The following is an 18,355-nucleotide window of genomic DNA, read 5'->3' on the forward strand; positions in this document are numbered from 1 at the left end:
ATGTTTTTATGGCAAACGGAAAAGAGTGTCACTAAAAGGCCAAACGTTTGTAGTGGTAGACGAAAAAAGTGCCACTCAAAGTCCAATAGTATAACCAAAAACATGCCACTAAAAGTACAAATGGCATAAGAAAAAAAGTGTCACTAAAAGCCCAAAAGTTTGTAGTGGCAGATGAAAAAAATGTCATCAAAGGATTAGTGGTAGCGCTTCTGGTGGCACTTTCTTAGTGACACTTCTTTGGTTTCTTGTGACACTTTTTGTGTACCATTAAATAGCTTTTTTATTTGTAGTGCAAAATACCCGTTTTATTCAGAATTTCCCCAATATATTTAAAGTAGAGGAAGGTGATGTTAATTTTTTTCCCAAACCTTGTGATCATTGGCGCAAGGTCCACAATCAACGGTCCGAGATGTTGAGGGTAGCGAGAGGAGAAAGGGCACACTGTGTTTCCGCTAGGCGCTGCAAGCCACTGGCCTCTTCATATCCGGTATGACACATGACATGGCATTTTAGTTTTTAAACGTTACTTACTCATATATATGTATTTGTGACAACATGATTCCATTTTTGTATAAGAAAACAAATATAACATATTGTACACGTTAGAGAAAAGTATTCGTACAAAGTGAAATAGAGCTGACTTTTGACTTAGCCAAACCTCAACGTCTTTGATCACAATGTTTTACCTGCCCTCCTGACTTTATATTAGTCAACCATTGTTCCTTCTTGCCTTTCAAACCACATCATTCTGAATGTGTCTTATATCTCTCAATTAAACTTACATGCAATACAATTTTAATGTGTGATATTTACAACAAAATTGTATAAGGTATATATATATATATATGTATATATATATATATGTATATATATATATGTATATATATATACATCAATTCATTAATAAAATTAATCAAGAACAACAATGTTAAACCGGACATGCTACGATTCGACATGAAAAGGAGAAGGCGAATTCCTACAAACCGGACATGTCCCATTCATCTTAAGCCACTCATCGATACACTCCGCATGGAAGCAATGTCGACACTTGGGTATACACCTCACCGTCTCCTTGACATGGTACTCGGCTAAGCATATAGGACAAGTTGCATCCTCATTTCCGGGGAGCCGCTTGCTTTCACCCAAAACAACTTTTGTGTATGACTCGATTGTCGCTTGGTCAAGGCCAATGATATTTGGTGACACAGTTGTGTCTTCGGGGGCAACAGCGATGATGTTGGTTCTCTGGTTAAGGTTAAGCTCATTTCGTCTATCTTTCAGGCACATGAAACATGCTATTGCAATAGAGACTGTCATGACTGGTATAGCTATTATGACAAAAGCTACAATTCTAACTACACTAGAAGGTTTTCGAGCACCTGCAAATCGGATGTTTAGTAATTTTTAAATATCTTGCAATGTTTTGATATCCAGACCAGTTACTAAATTGGTCGTCTTATAAGTTCACTAGTCGGACAGGTTTCATAATTTTGATGGCGTCATAAATAATTTAAAACTTAAAAACTTTTTATATCATCATCATCATCATCGTACTCAGTATATCCCACCAATAGCAATGCTATGGTAGGGTCTGAGGAGGGTAAGATGTAGACAGCCTTACCTTTATCCCATAGGGATAGAGAGGCTGCTTCCGGTGAGACCCCCGGCTCGATAGTAGTTTTGCATCAAGCCTTGGACATAAGGCACATAGCACTCAATCATCGGGACACCGGCTGATCGGTGCATGTGCACTAGTTATATAAAAACTTTTTATATAACTAGTCTAAAAAAGTTGATCGAACAATTTTATCTTTAACCATAAATTTGTAATGTTAATAAAATAAAAACTCTAAAATAAACAAAATATGAAGTATGATAAATCAATAAATTAAATTTCGTACCGCCAATGCTGGAGAAACATGTTATTTTCCGTGTGCTATTATTTGGATAACCACATGAAGCACCAACTGCTTCACACTTTTCACAATTTGGTGTACTCCATGTTAGAGTTATATCTTCATCAAGCTGTGATGTAAGCCCATCATCATACGGTTGGTCTACTGGCACCAGTAAATGCCCGGTGACATTACAACCCGTCTGGTTATTTACCATCGATGTCACAAACGTCTTCGAATCAGTAGCAAGAACAGAAAACGAAGAATTGCTAAGACATTCAATGGGTTCAAAACCAGACAAGTTTACATCACTTGGACAACTCAAAAGAGTGAAGTTTTGGAAGTAAGCAGCCGAGAAAGGCGAATTCAAGAGGTCGAATGTTAAAAGCCTAGCGGGAAGGCAGTTCAAGGGGTCGTAAATTCGGATAGTTTGAGAACTGTAGTCGATACTCCTAATCGAAAACTCACCAGAGCTCGGGAGGTTAATACGCAGCGTGGTTGGGAAAGCACAACGTAGATCAAAACCGGGAAAACCACAGTTTTCGGGCTGCCAGTCTTTTAACAGGAAAGGGAACCGGACTTGGATCAAGCTTATGCCACAGTAGGAAGTTGGGCAATCATTTGATGCTGCTGAAGAATGAAGAAAAACAAAGAAGAGACAAAAGAGAGGTTTGTAGGCCTCCATGGATATCCAAGCTTTGACAATGAGCATCATTTAACATATATAAATCATAAGTCAAATCTCGTTGGTTGGTATCACGTTAATTGTTTGCAAGAAATCTGTTTGTTGTTTAATATTTCTAAGAGATTAAAGTCTAATAATAATATTTTACCATCAGATTGCGCCAGTTGCATATATATTTTAAGATCACTGCAATTTAGTAATGCTCTAATTTGAACTGGGAGCAAGATATATAATTTGAACTTTTGAGAACTATATGAAAGACCATGGTAAAAATGAAATTAGTTTATAATAAGTTTATTATAAATCATTTCACATAAGATTATAATATGGTTAATGACGTATGTTGGATGATAAGTCTACTAATTGGGGTTTAATGAACCTTGTTGCAAAACACATCGCACTTGTTTTTATAAGAAATCGTGTTAAATGTGGCATTTGCTAATTAAATAATATGCCCACCAACTTAGGTTTCTCATTTACACTACATTTTTCATACACACCTCATCTATTCTAGTCCTGTAGTATAAATAATCAAAATGGTAATATGAAGTATGAACATACGATGCCGACCATGGCTGTATTAGCTCTTATTTACTCACGAAAATTATGGTCTCACATGAGATGTAATTAATTAAATTTAAATTTGTGAAAATTCATAATATACATCAAAAGATATAAACTTTTACATCAAATATTGTTAAGTACTTAACCTAAACCCTTCAATCAGTTTATGATTGAGCTTTAGGTAATTGAGTTTCAATTTAGACATTTATACAACTAGGTCATAGTATAATACTATATAGTATGATGAACTTCGCTAACCATAATATCCAATCTTCCTTATTAATCATATGGGAATTATACATATGACGCAAAAGACTTAAAATTATGGACAATACTATTTTAATAAAAATGTGATCGCAATTTAGTATATAAGTTTTTAAACGCCACTTATATGAATGAAATTCTGAAAATATATTCCATTTTTTTGTATGATACACCTCTATAATAATTACTAGAACCGTATAATAGAGCTTACTTTTCTAACTTTGTATTAGCCAACCATTAGTTCCTTCTTGCCTTTAACAGCATCAATCTCAATAAATGATCTTAGATTTTAAAATTTATATTCTAAACTTATATACAGTACACATTTAATGGGTGACTTTAATTACAACAAAAGTTACATCAAATAAACATAGATGCTACGATTCCACATGAACAGGAGAAGGCGAATTCCTACACACCGGACATGTCCCGTTCATCTTAAGCCACTCATCGATACACTCTGCATGGAAGCAATGTCGACACTCGGGTATACACCTCACTGTATCCTTGACATGGTACTTGGCTAAGCATATAGGACATGTAGAGTCCTCACGTCCAGGGAGTCGCTTGCTTTCACCCAAAACAACTTTCGTGTATGACTCGATTGTCTCTTGGTCAAGACCGACGATGTTTGGTGGTGCAATCGTGTCTTCTGGGGCCACAGCGGTAATGGTGGTTCTCCTGATCATGAGTTTGTTCCGTCTACCTTTGGTGCACATGAAACACGCGATCACAATAGAGGCTGTCATGGCTGGTATGGCTATGGCAAAAGTTATGATTCTGAATATGCCGGGAGGTTTTGGAGCACCTATAAATCGGATATATTATGGTTTTAAGATATCTCTTTTGAAAATACCAAAAGTGTTCTTATTGTTTATGACCTAGTATGCAATATTTATATAACTAGACTATTAAATTAGTTGTCTGATTATTGGTTAATTGGTTGGACTGGTTTTATAATATAAATGATGTCATAATAAAAATTTATATACAACTAATTTAAACAAAATGTGATCAAATTAATCTATTTAGGACATTACGCGCTAGATAAATAAATAAATTAGATTTTGAAAGGTAACATCGTATAAAAGTCTTCTTCTACCGGTTCAGTCATAGAGGCGGATCTAGAGGCTATCTTAGGGGTATACGGGATATCCTTCAGCTTTAATGGTGAAGTGCAAATTTAGTGTAATTGTTTTTTCTTCTTCTACGTCTTATATAATACCCTTGAGCAAATATAAGGATACTTATAGGTTCAAATTTGTTTTTTGGATACACTTGAAATTTTGTTCTAGAGCCGCCACTGAATTCAAATGAATACAGTTTAAATAGATTAAAACGTAACGCTTATGTAGCCAGTTTCCGATCTAACTGGAAAGAATTGTATAGTGTTCTTACCGTGGAAGCTTGAGAAACATGTAGTTATGTTTGTGTTACTATCTGCATAACCACATGAAGCATCAACTGCTTCACACTTCTTACAATCAGGTGTACTCCATGTTAGAGTTAGATCCTTATCAAGCTGTGATGTGAACCCATCATCATACGGTTGATCTACCGGCACCTGTAAATTCTTGGTGATCATACAACCCGTCTGGTTACTAGTCATCGATGTCACAAACGTCTTCGAATCAGTAGCAAGAACAGAAAACGAAGAATTACTAAGGCATTCAATGGGTTCAAAACCAGACAAGTTTACATCACTTGGACAACTCAAAAGAGTGAAGCTTTGGAAGTAAGAAGCCGAGAAAGGCGAATTAGAGAGGTCGAATGTTAAAAGCCTAGCGGGAAGGCAGTTCAAGGGGTCGTAAATTCGGATAGTCTGAGAACTGTAGTCGATACTCCTAACCGAAAACTCACCAGAGCTCGGGAGGTTGATACGCAGTGTGCTTGGGAATGCACAACGTAGATCAAAACCAGGAAAGCCACAGTTTTCGGGCTGCCGGTCATTTAATAGGAAAGGGAACCGGACTTGGATGAAGCTTATGCCACAATAGGAAGTTGGGCAATCATTTGATGCTGCTAAAGAATGAAGTATAATAAACAAGAGACAAAAGATAACTTTGTAGGCCTCCATGGATATGAAAGATTCTACAATGAAGTATGACATCATTAATATTAACATAATGTATTATAAGTCAAATCTTTTTGGTCGCCATATGTTGTTTACAAGCAACCAATTTGTTATTTGATATTTATAATGCACAAGTCAACGCAATTTTCACCATCAGATTGTGCGACTTTCATATTTATTATTATTATCTATGTAGCAGATATCGTCGATATATCACTGATATATCAGTGATATATTGTCACAGCCCCTGACCCCTATATCCTAGGAGGGAAACTGTGAACATTGATTGGTGGTATCGGTGTTTATTAAATTATTTTGCAGCAAAATGTTTCATCAAAACCGTAGTTAGGAAAGATTATCAGAGTTATAAAAACACCATGATTATTATTATGATAAACCGGGAATTTAATCCCTTTTGATACAAACATAAATTTTATAGGGTTAAACCCTAATTTACAAAACACGTTTCTTTATTCTGGTGACATGCATGCATCATTCCTTTGTCTCTAACAAGTCACATGAAACATGTTTAAAATATTTGATCAGCAAGAAATACTGGTGAGTACATTCATTTGTAAATGACACATTTTACAATTACAGCATTAAGATGTTTTTACACATGCCTGCTTACAATTACCGAAAGGTACTTGTCACTAGATCGTATCTATGACTGTGGTCATATTACTTATTGGCCAACACTTGTCCAATAAGTAACGTGTAATAGCCCAGTAGGCAAGCCTTGTATACAAAACCCCACAATACCAGTAGTAATCATCCTGTAAGTCTACATAGACTTAATCACTGTAATGTATTTAATATATTTGAAAACATTTAGACCATCTGTCATGAGTTTTATAGGTATTGAAATCATCATGACAGTGTCGGAAAAACAGTTGTCTCACGTAAATGTGAGTGGTACAAAATTCTCGAATGTCTCACCTTACAAGTTTACAATTAAAGAAAACGCCTCTTGGTATTAAACACCTAGGATAAACACAATGTGGTATATCTAGATTAATATAAAACCAATAATCATAACGATAATCACGAGAGTAGAAACTTTACACGATAGCACAATGTCTTACCCTAATTGGCAGAGCTTTTGGATTCGCGAATGTTTCTTTCAATCGGATAGGATATCGTTACGACACTCGGGTATTATACTATATTTATATATATGTGTGAAAACTCAGAGAGAAACAAAATTTTGGTGCGAGATTGAATGTCCGTTCTCAATCTATTTATAGCTGATTTTGGACCCTATCGTGATACGCGATGGCCATAGGCAAAAGCGTCGCGTATCGCGAAGAATCTCGTAGCTTGGTTGGGTCAGCCCTAGGCATGCTACGTGGCATGCGACGTGCCTCGTCCGCGTAACTTCCACGTCACGATATGCAATGGAGTTACTTTGATAGATCATCGCGTATCGCTACGTCGCAATTTTTTTGGATAACTTACACGTCATCGCGCTACGCGATGAGGATAATCTAAACCCGTCGCATATCGCAATGGAAGGATTATTAAAAATCTAAATTTTCCACAAAAATACTAAGGCGGCCCTTAAGCGGGCGAAGTGCAAAGTGCGCCATCAAAGTGCCACATTGCGCCCATCGCACTTCTGCCGAGCCCGTGCGCGTTCGGGTGCTTCGCACCCTCCGCTAAGACTACTGGATGTGATATGTCTTATAAGAAAATTAACATATGAGTTTTCTTTCTCATAAAGAACTCATTAGTTTTATAATCTAGCGATGTGGGACAATGACTTACACTCCTATTTATACCATGGTGGAAGCTTCTCATTTTCTTTCCTCCACCAATGTGGTATGGAATTTTCTCTCCTTCCATTTCCTTAATTTTTCCTTAAAATTTATTTTGTGGTTTATTATAGTCTCCCCTCCTTATTTTGAATCTCGTCCTCAAGATTTACTTGGAATAAATGTGGGTACTTTCGTTTCGTTTCTGATTCCAATTCCCACGTATATTCTGGCCACGTTTTGAATCCCACTTCACTTTGACCAGAACTATCCTTTTATGTTTGAGATTCTTGATCTTTCTATCTTCAATTTGCAAAGTTTCTCAACGAATTTCAACTTTTCATTTACTTTTATACCTTGAAGGGGTACTCTTAGGGATTTATCAGCTAAACATTTCCTTAAGTTACTTACATGAAATACATCATGTATACCTGACATTTCCTCTAGTAATTCTAGCTGACAGGCTACTGGTCCAATTCGTTTGATAATTTGAAATGGTCTAACAAATCATGGACTTAACTTTCCTCTCTTTCCGAATCGGATTACTCCTTTCCATGGAGATACTTTCAGTAGCACCTTGTCTCCAACTTGAAATTCCAATGGTTTGCGTTGATGATCCGCATAACTTTTCTGACGATCTCGTGCGGTCTTTAATCTCTCCTTAACTTGATTTATCTTATCAGTACTTTCTTGAATGATTTCAGGACCTGATAATTATTTTCCGCATATTTCTGCCCAACACACTGGAGTTCTGCACCTTCGTCCATAAAGGGCTTCAAATGGGGCAGCATTAATGCTTGTATGATAACTATTATTATAGGAGAATTCTATTAGTTGTAAATGATCATTCCAATTTCAATCAAAATCTATTACACATGCTCTTAACATATCTTCTAATGTTTGTATGGTCCTTTCACTTTGACTATCAGTCTGTGGATGGTATGTTGTGCTTAAGTTTAATTTTGTTCCCATAGCTACTTGGAAACTTTTTCAAAAATGAGAAGTAAATTGGCTATCCCGATCCGATACAATGGATAATGGAACTCCATGTAATGAGACAAATTTGTCTACATACAGCTTAGCTAATTGTTCCATTTTGAAAGTTTCTATCATTGGTATAAAATGAACCGATTTTGTTAATCTATCCACAATTACCTAGATTGTGTCATTACATCTTCTTGTGGTAGGTAATTTGGTAACAAAATCCATTGTTAGAAATTCCCATTTTCATTCTGGCATTTCTAATTGTAGAAGTAATTCTGATGGCTTTTGTTGTTCTGCTTTAACATGTGAACAAGTTAAACATTTTGAAACATAACTAGTTATGTCCTTTTTCATTCATATCCACCAATAGATTTTCTTCAAATCTTGATACATTTTATCTCTTCCAGGATGCATTGTGTATTTGGATTTATGGAATTCTTTGAGAATCTTTTCTCGTAATCCTCCTATGATTGGTATCCAGATCCTATTCCCCATTCAGAGAATTTCATCATTTTCTTTGACAAGTAGATCAATGGAACCATTTCTTTTCTCATCAGCAATATTATTTTCTTCTACTGCTTGTTTCTGGGAATTCTTTACTTCATCAATTTAATTGCTTTGAAGTTCTAACCTTAAAGCTCGCACTCTTTTAGGTTTCTCATGCTCTTTTCTGCTTAATGCATCGGCTACTATATTAGTATTGCCTTCACGATATTGGATTTCACAATCATAGTCGCTAAGAATTTCCATCCAGCGTCTTTGCCTCATGTTAAGCTCCTTTAGCCCAAAAAATATTTTAAACTTTTATGATCTGTGAATACAGTAACTTACTACCATATAGATAGTGTCTCCAGATTTTTAGGGCAAAAATTATTGCTCCCAATTTTAAGTCATGTGTTGTGTAATTCTCTTCATGCTTCTTTAGTTGTCTAGATGCGTAAGCAATAACTTTTTCACGTTACATTAGTGCGCCATCAAAGCGCCATATTGCGCCTATCGTTTTTCGCCCGAGCCCGTGCGCGTGCGCGTTTGGGTGCGAACGCTAGGACCACTGGGTGTGATATGTCTTATAAGAACATTAACATATGAGTTTTCTTTCTTATAAAGAACTCATTACTTTTATAATCTAGCGATGTGGGACAAGGACTTACACTCCTATTTATACCATGGTGGAAACTTCTTATTTTATTTCCTCCACCAATGTGGGATGGAATTTTCTCCCCTTCCATTTCCTTACTTTTTCCTTAAAATTTATTTTGTGGTTTGTTATATATATCGGTTATCGGTCCTTAGCGGTATATAAATCAAAATATCGGTACCGATAATATCGACGATATTGACCGATATTTGACCAATATTCACAATATCAGTGTTTTAAGTCTTAATTATCAAATTTTAGTGTTCAATGTTAGTGCTTTAAGTCTTAATCATTTATTACTTGCTACGATTGTTAGTGTTATGCAATTTGCAAAAGATTAATTTGTTAGACTAAGCGTACTGGGTGACATGTGGGGGCGACTTTTGGGCGAGATCCCCCCCTCTCCACGCGAAATGTGGGGCGATAAGGGGGGGGGGGGTGAGAATCTTTTGTCGCCTGAATGTATGTGTGTTGTGTGTGTATTGTATGTATGTATATATATTTATATTTTTTTATATATGTTTGTGTGTGGTATATATATATATATATATACTACTCTTTGTTGACTGGGTATCACGTGTCGCAATTCGCTCAATTTGTAGCCCCTCCACTACACATAACCTTAATGGTATATGACTATACTAAATTATTAGTGTTAGATTGTTATATATATGAATTTTACATGATATTAAAATTACCGATATCTCATATGTTAGTTCTTGACCGATATCCGATATTTTTCCGCATTAACTGCTTTGATTATTATAAGAGCTGCAATTACGGGAGCAAATGCCATCCGAACTTTTGAGTATCTTTAAAAGAGCCATGGTACTAGTTATATTGTATGTTAATTAACAAGTTTATCGATATAGAATTTAAATTATAACAAGTAACATTAGGTGATTTTATGTTATTTCGACTTTTGTGCTAATGTGTTGTAATTTCTAAAAAGTCTCGGTAGGTAACATGTTAGGTCGTTAAAGTATATGTCAGATGATAAGTCCATCCATTAGGCCTTAAGTAACGTTAGGTCATAACATGCTATTTAGGTGCTAGTGACATATATATGTTAGTTGATAAGTAGTCCACCAGTTGGGTACTGCCATACGTTAACGTGTTCTTTTACTAAATAACAATTCACATAAGATAACAAGTCTTTTCTACAGTCGAGGCCGGGTTTCCTTGTAAGCAATTTTTATATCCCATGAGATAGATGTATGGTTTTTAACATCTTATCTTTTTAGACTTTAACAATAGCTTTGTTATATGTTGGATTTTTACTGGATATGATTGTTATCGTTGTACATAAGTTTATATAATAAGTCTTTTGGGAGCTAATGACATATGTATTAGATGAGAAGTCCACCAATTGGGCCTTAACGGTCCTTATCGTCCTTATCATATGTTAATATGTTGTTTTACCTTATTATATTATACATGATCACATGGGATTGTATTGCCTGCCATTTAAGTGTTGTGATATATGTTATATGATAACTTTATCCAGTTGGGACTTAGTGAACCTTGTCATTTGTTAACATACTAAGGACATAATTTATATGTTTTTGTGATATAAATACATATTCATATATTACAAACTAGTTTTCATCTTCGTATTACGGGGTCGTTTTATATCATTATTCGTTTCTAATATTTATGTAATTTTTTTATATTTTAATTTTATTTATTATAAGGAAGTTAATATATATATATATATATATATATATATATATATATATAATTTGATAACGAAAGGGTTTCACAAATAAATGATATGTTATAACCCGGTTTAAAAGCTATATGGGTTTAGTGAGATCCTTGACCCGCTTATTTTCTTTTACTATAAAATTGTTTCATAATTATAAATAATATCTTTTAAAAAAAATCGGATACTAATTAATTTTTATTATATATTCATATTTTATTGGATTTTCATATCTGAAATTTGGTGGTGAGATTCATTGTTAATTTAATGAGATGTTATAACTCGTTTAAGGGCTATCTGGGTTTGGTCAGGCTCATAATCGTAATTTCGGGTAAAATACATGAGAAACATCAATTTACAAATAAAGCAATCTGGTGACTTGAGAGAATGTACAAATACAAATATTTAATTTGTAATATACTGCGTTTATGTTGAGTGGCCGGTCAAGGATTGATTTTCAAAACAAGTTGTGTTTTTGTCGATTTCCATCTTCAGGTCCTCCAATATTACAACCTAACCCCTAGCTAACACGACTTTTATAACTCGACAATGGTTTCACCTTCTTTCTCCCCGTATTCTTTTCCACTTTTCGTAAGGGCAGGTCCGGTAATTCGTTGGATTCTTCTTTCATCGGATATGGATTATCCAACTCTTCGTTGTTGCCGGATGACTCTTGGTGTTGGCTATGTAGTTAGAATTAGGGCTGTCACTTTTATCCGAAATCAAACCCTAAAAAACTCGTACCCTAACCCGAACCCGAGAAAAGACTAACCCGAACCCGAACCGAAGTAATACGTATTGGTTTTCGGGTTTGATTTATAAGTTTCAGATCAACCCGAAAAACCTGAACAAACTTTTAGTTTTGAAATATATATTTTTAGGTATAATAGGCTTAGTCTTAGCTACTAAAATTAACAAAATCTGACCTTAATCGATTGTTTATTGTTAATTTATGTTTTCCATTTATTACTAATAGCAACCGTAATCGAACAACCAAATCACATCTGATTGAAGAAGATTATGGTTCAAGTTAGTTACTTAGTTTTATTCTTCTTTTAAATTCTTTTATCAAGTTATGTTGGTGTATCATATGATTATTTACGTTACGAGCAAAGAAGAATAGATTGTTTTAATTTTAGCATTGAAATTTTTTAATTTTTTTTGTTTTGTTTTCTAGGATACTTGAAACCCAATTAACCCAACCCGAAAAAACCTGAACCCGAAAAACCAATGAGAGATTTGGGTTGGGTTTTGGGTTAAGATTTAAAATTTTGAAAGCCAAAGAACCCGGCCTAAAACCTGAAAAACGAACCCAAAGAACAGCCCTAGCTAGTTAGAATAGCTTGGGAGTTAGAGTTGTTGCATTTGTTGGTATTGTTGCGGGTGTTGGTATTGGGGTGGTTTGTACAAGTCAAACATAGAGTTCGAGAAAAGGTCAAAAAATACCGAAGTTTGGTTCAGGATTGGTGTATGTTGAGTTGTTATTGGTTTAGTTAAGTTTTGTATTTGGATGATACTTGATGCGCATATAACCCAACCCTAATTGAGACAACATCTGAGACGAAATTGATTTGATTCGGGATTACAAGAACTACCGGCTTTGTGTATCTTCGCATCTCTAACCTTGTGTGAAGGATCTATATTTTATAAAAATAAGATGTTTTTTAAAGTGTTGAGACAAGGTCAACCCAACAATTTTAGTAGACCAAGACGAATAAAAAATCAAGGGCCCTTCCAAAAAAAAAATTTGTTCATGCTTACCAAAATTTATTTCACTTTGATTCACAATTATTTAAACGAACAAGTTATAAAAAAACCAAAATAATTTTGGTCGTGTTGATGAATGTTCGTTTTGTTGGTAAAATTTTAATTAATAAAAAAACTAATTTGTATAGAGATTTGGAGCATTTTCAATGGGTTCTCTATCTCCATCTTTAAAATTTAACTAAAAAACATAAATTTTTAATTTATACATCATTTTCTAATAACCTTGTCTAACTCATTCTCCATTACAATCTCTATATTCTTTTTTCTCTTTCTTTCATTTATGATTTAACTCCTAACTTGTCTTATTATCATTTTCAATGTAAATTGATTTCTAATATATATTTATAGAAAAATAGTTGGAAATGGAGCATTGTGGCAACACTCTAAATTTAGAGGTTTCCTATATCATTCCAATAAATTTAGAGAATGAGTTTGGAGATAAGGAATGGGTTGGAGTGATTATTTAGATGTTTTTTTCTAAATTTTAGAAATAAAGATAAGTATGAAGAACCCATTGAGAATGCTTTTAGAGCTAGTAGCCTAGTACTATATTTATGTGATTGGACCTTAACAATTTGGGGGCCAAAGCCATAACTTTACCTTCATACGTTTATGGGCCGGCCCTAGAGGTGCACAAAAAAACCGGTACCCGCCCCTACCCTATTCACGGGTATAGACCGGGCTTTGGATTTATCCACATAATTGTGCCCGGACCCGCTGGAACCGAAACCGACCCGGAGCCGGTCAAAACCCAACCCTACCCAAAACAAAAAAAAACCCAGAAAACCCGGTTAAATACCCGACTATACATAAAACCGGTAACTACCCGACCTGGTTTTGACTGTTGTTGAGCATACCCGGAACCGGTTCCTACCCGGTTCCGGTTCCTAAAAATACCATGTTTGTGCACTCTATCCGGCCCTATGTAGAGAACTGAGCTAGGACGAATTTGTGTAAAAACCATGTTAATTTTAAAGATTGGATTTTAATTGTTTTTTCTTTTAAATTATGACACTTGGAACATATCACGTTCAGGGAGTTTTCTCTTACCCACCCGGTGACCACTTCGTGCACCCTAATAAATCAACACCACTTGGAGTCACTACCACGTTCAGGTAGTTTTCACTCACCACCCGGGGTGGTGCTCCCAGCAGGGCCAAACCCTACCCAAACTCACCCGATGACCACACCCTACCCAAACCAACCCCATGAAAACTTGTTACGTTATTTATTTTGTTATTAAGTTCAAGGACCATTTATGTTTTTATTTGTTTGTTTGGGTTGCTATTGTAAGTTGAATTCTATTTAAGTTACGTATTATGGAATGAATGATTATGTTTTGGAGATAAACCCTAGCCTCTCTTTCTAGTTTCTCTGTTAATCGGTTCTTTACCTATCAAAGGTATCAGAGCATACCTGTCGATCCTCTCGACATATCCCATATCACCATGACGAACACCAGGAATCAAGAAGTTGACAACACTCTCAAGGATCATGGCAAAGCCATCTCAGATCTGCAAGAAACCCTAGCTGCACTGATGAAACAACAAGAGCAATCTCTTAAACAACAAGAAGAGATCCTACGAGCATTCAAGGAGCATTCAAGTGGCGGCAGTTTCAGCGGCGGCGGCGGCGGTAGTTTCAGCGGGGGCGGCAGTTTTAGCGGCGGTGGCGGGTCTGGTAAGGGGCTGCTTAGTGATGCTGATTCGCGGGTGGGTATTCGGCCTATGCGGGTTGGAAAAGTAGAGTTTCCAAAGTTTTCGGGGGTAGATGTTGATGGTTGGATTTATCGCTGTGAACACTTCTTCACCATCGACGAGACACCGACAAATCTCAAACTAAGGCACACGGTTATACACCTTGATGGGGATGCGATTGAATGGCACCAATCTTATATGAAAACACGAGGGCTTACCGTGGCTAAACTACCATGGGAAGACTATGTTTTGGCTATTTCGGCTCGTTTCTCTAACGGCATGTTTGAAGATGCAATGGAAGAAATAGCATCTCTTGTACAAATTGCTGATGATATCGATGGCCTACGAGAATATAATTCAGGTTTTGATCGTTTGCTTAATAAGGTTACCCATTAGTGAACCATATGTCATTAGCCTATATGTGAAAGGATTGAAATTAGGAATAAAAGGACCGGTAAAGATGTTCAAGCCTCAAACGTTACATGAGGCATATGGGTTAGCAAGGCTTCACACTATCAACAACACGAGCTTGATGAATCGATTTAAAGGCGTAGAGGATGATTCACAACGGGAAGATACCAAAATTACCCCTTCGTTTAATGCTTCAAAACTACCCTTACTACCAAGTCCAACAAACGTGCAACCGACTTCCAAACCGGGAACGCTTAGCTCGAGACGTTTGACGAGCGATGAACTCGAGCTGAAAAGGGCAAAAGGTGAATGTTTCTGGTGTACCGAAAAGTTCGTTCCGGGCCACAAGTGTACAAAGAGACAACTCTATATACTTCAAGTGATAGATGATGAAGATCAAGCACCAAAGGGGTTTGTTGAAGATGATGGAGACAAGGTTCCTTGAATTACTTTTTGAGGGCAAAAAGACGGTTAACGAGGGAGTATTGTTACGTTATTTATTTTGTTATTAAGTTCAAGGACCATTTATATTTTTATTTGTTTGTTTGGGTTGCTATTGTAAGTTGAATTCTATTTAAGTTACATATTATGGAATGAACGATTATGTTTTGGAGATAAACCCTAGCCTCTTTCTAGTTTCTCTGTTAATCGGTTCTTTACCTATCACAACTCCGTGTACACCCTAATAAATCAACACCGATATAAACATCTTGTTGAACATTACCATTGACCACTGCTGACCGCACCCTAAAAATTCAACATTAACATAAACATATCATTGAACATTACCATTTTATAATCAGTATAAATGGTTAAAAAAATCCAACATAACCATGACTTTCTCGAGCATACAAGAAGAGCAAGTTCGATTAACATATAAATTGATTTGTTAAAAAACTCGTAATAATTAGATTCTAATCACATTCGCAGGTGAAATAATGATTAAAAGCAGTAAGTACCTGTTCATGTAAACATGCAGCAAAATAGCAACAGTAATCAGTACACACCCATCTAATACATCACCACTGATGTTCATTTCACAAAGGCTACCAACCATTAGACGGAGATCAATTTCTATGAAAATGGATCTCGCAACAACTCGAAGCCCTAGGAAGATTATGCAACTCTTGATCCAACCGCGTTTCTTCTATGCTTGACTTTTCCAAGTAGATCGTTACCGTCTTCAACACCTTTGCATTCCCCAACAAGAACTTAAGAAATGGTATATCACTCTTCCGCCATTTGAAATTAAAAAACTCGATGGTTGTAAGTTTCGCTTGCATACAAACGGGAACCAACTTTGGTGCAATCGAACGATAACCTTGAAGCTTTTGTCATTAACACAAACAAGTTAGACAAGTGCAATCTCAACATTATATATCTTTCAAACAAATATATCAAGTACCTTTTCGATATATATTTCTTTCAACTCGGGAGAACTTTGAAAAAAATTGAAGATTAGTTCAAAATGCCAAAAACCTTTCAACTCCAAGCACCCCATAAATGGAAAGACGGGCAGAGGTGAAGCGGATATGAGCTTAAGCAAAGACGAGTCTTGAGACTGCGTATCTCTTACCTTTTTAAGAGAGAATAACTTAACTCCGCTAATTCCCTTTGAAAGCTCAACCATGTGATTATTAAATGATTTGTCTTCAAACGAAAAAGATGCCTCAACCAAAGATAACACATCTTCCATTACAAATAACGAGTACAGTGTCCCATCAAAAAGCAGATGTTCAAGTTTAGGGACGCCTAAAACAAGTTTGTTAGTATTTTCAGACCGAAACAAGCGTAGTTTCAATCTTTTCAACGTAGGTATATCGAATACGAAATCTTTTTCATCACAGTGCATTACAACTTGCAAAGATAAATCTTCAAGCATCGGTGAGCCAGCGATGAGTTTAAACGCACTGGAAAAAGGAGAAGTGAAAACCGCAACATCAAGAGTTTTCAAGCAAGGAAGATTGACCACAGGCACACATTCAGGCGCACATTCCCAAATACTTCAAAGACATATTTTTAACTTTGTGAGTGTTGTGCAAGTGAAAAGGCTTGAAGGCAACTCGAATAACTTATATTGTATGTCAAGCTCACGAATGCTTAACGTGATTGCCTTATCAATCCAATTCGAAATGCTTGACTCTTGAATACGGGTCTTAGAAATGTTTAACCGTAATGATTCAATTTGAGATGATTTGCAATACCCTAGTACCCGATCCACAAATGTTTCCAAGTTACTGAAACCGAGGGGCGGTATATCATCAAATTCAAGATTTGTGACGCTCATCCAAGTGTACCTCCATCTTTTAGATAAAACGCATGCTTGCACCGCAAATTTTGTAGGCATTAAAGAGAGTATGTGTGATTGAATGTCTTCGGCAAGCTGCTAATTCGGTCTACATTCTTGGACCTCATCGTTTATTTGTTTCCTAAAATTCAAACCCAATAGTTCAAAATCCACCATATTTAAAGAGAAAATTGGGTTCTATTTTGCCAACAAAATAACTGAAAACTAGTAAATAAAAAGATCTAAATCTGAAGAGAAATTGAGGTTTGGAATTTAACCAAATTCGTTTAGTTTCTGTTAACCAAGGGTACACAGAAAAACCAATAACCGATTTTTGGTTAGTTCAGTTTTTCAGTTAATTAATTCGGTTTTATTTCTAGTTTTTGTACCTCCGTTTCATGTATATATGTCTCCATTTAATGTATTTCTAAGCAAAAATTTTAGCCAAGTTTGGTTTTGGTTATTGACCGAAAACCAACAAACTAACCAAATTAACCGAACCGATATCAGTTTCGTTGGATGATTTTGTAAAAAAGTGAATTTGAGTTTCGGTTAGGGTGGAGTGGAATAACCAAACTGATATATGCCCACCCCTAGATTCAATAAGTTATTCCGTACCCGCTTTTCCATAAATTCATAAATTCAGTATCAGTATTTTTGGTACCGGTATGGTGCTGTACGATTAGTATAATACAATACTCACTACCCACTTTTCCATAAGTTTGATTACAATTTGAATTAAAAAAAAAGATAAAAAAAATCCAGTATCCGTATTTTCGGTACTGGAATCAATACTGGTACATTACATTTTATTAATTAATTAATTAAATAATTTTTGTTTAGTTTACATCACAGAGATTACTTCCCAACAGCTAGCCTAAACGAAATCAAATTTCTAAAACAATAAAATAAAATAAAATATTGGAAGCTTAGCGTACTTTGTTAGGTGAATGAATCTCCAGGGATGCGTTTGGTTGGAATGAAATGAAAGTAGTTAGCGGTGGTCTTTGATTTGGGTTTTGGTGTTTGGAGAACACGCCGCCGTACTTTCCATCTCTCTCCTCAGTTTGAGTGTTGTTGGGATCCAACCAACCTTGTTAACAAACCTTAAACACATGCCCACATGGACT

The 18,355-nt window shown here is 35.7% G+C and overlaps 2 protein-coding genes and 1 pseudogene across 2 annotated transcripts; all 3 read right to left on the minus strand.

Moving 5' to 3' along the window:
• Nucleotides 1-909: 909 nt before the first annotated feature.
• LOC143559612 (putative RING-H2 finger protein ATL21A pseudogene) lies at nucleotides 910-2,645 on the minus strand (annotated as a pseudogene).
• A 1,120-nt stretch (nucleotides 2,646-3,765) lies between these two features.
• Nucleotides 3,766-5,485, minus strand: LOC143559614 (putative RING-H2 finger protein ATL21A). The gene is made up of 2 exons (XM_077048136.1): nucleotides 4,807-5,485; nucleotides 3,766-4,216 (listed from the first exon to the last, which is right to left on the minus strand). The coding sequence occupies exons 1-2, from the start codon at nucleotides 5,483-5,485 to the stop codon at nucleotides 3,786-3,788; spliced, it is 1,110 nt and encodes a 369-aa protein (XP_076904251.1). The 3' UTR covers nucleotides 3,766-3,785.
• Nucleotides 5,486-15,603: 10,118 nt separating this feature from the next.
• Nucleotides 15,604-17,979, minus strand: LOC143559613 (FBD-associated F-box protein At4g10400-like). Its single transcript, XM_077048135.1, has 3 exons — nucleotides 16,952-17,979; nucleotides 16,344-16,918; nucleotides 15,604-16,266 (listed from the first exon to the last, which is right to left on the minus strand). The coding sequence occupies exons 1-3, from the start codon at nucleotides 17,283-17,285 to the stop codon at nucleotides 16,006-16,008; spliced, it is 1,170 nt and encodes a 389-aa protein (XP_076904250.1). The 5' UTR covers nucleotides 17,286-17,979; the 3' UTR covers nucleotides 15,604-16,005.
• Nucleotides 17,980-18,355: the final 376 nt, after the last annotated feature.

This window comes from Bidens hawaiensis, unplaced genomic scaffold (genome assembly GCF_021521415.1).
Source record: "Bidens hawaiensis isolate Kalapana, Puna unplaced genomic scaffold, B.hawaiensis_p1.1 tig00019943_1, whole genome shotgun sequence".
Lineage (NCBI taxonomy): Eukaryota > Viridiplantae > Streptophyta > Magnoliopsida > Asterales > Asteraceae > Bidens > Bidens hawaiensis.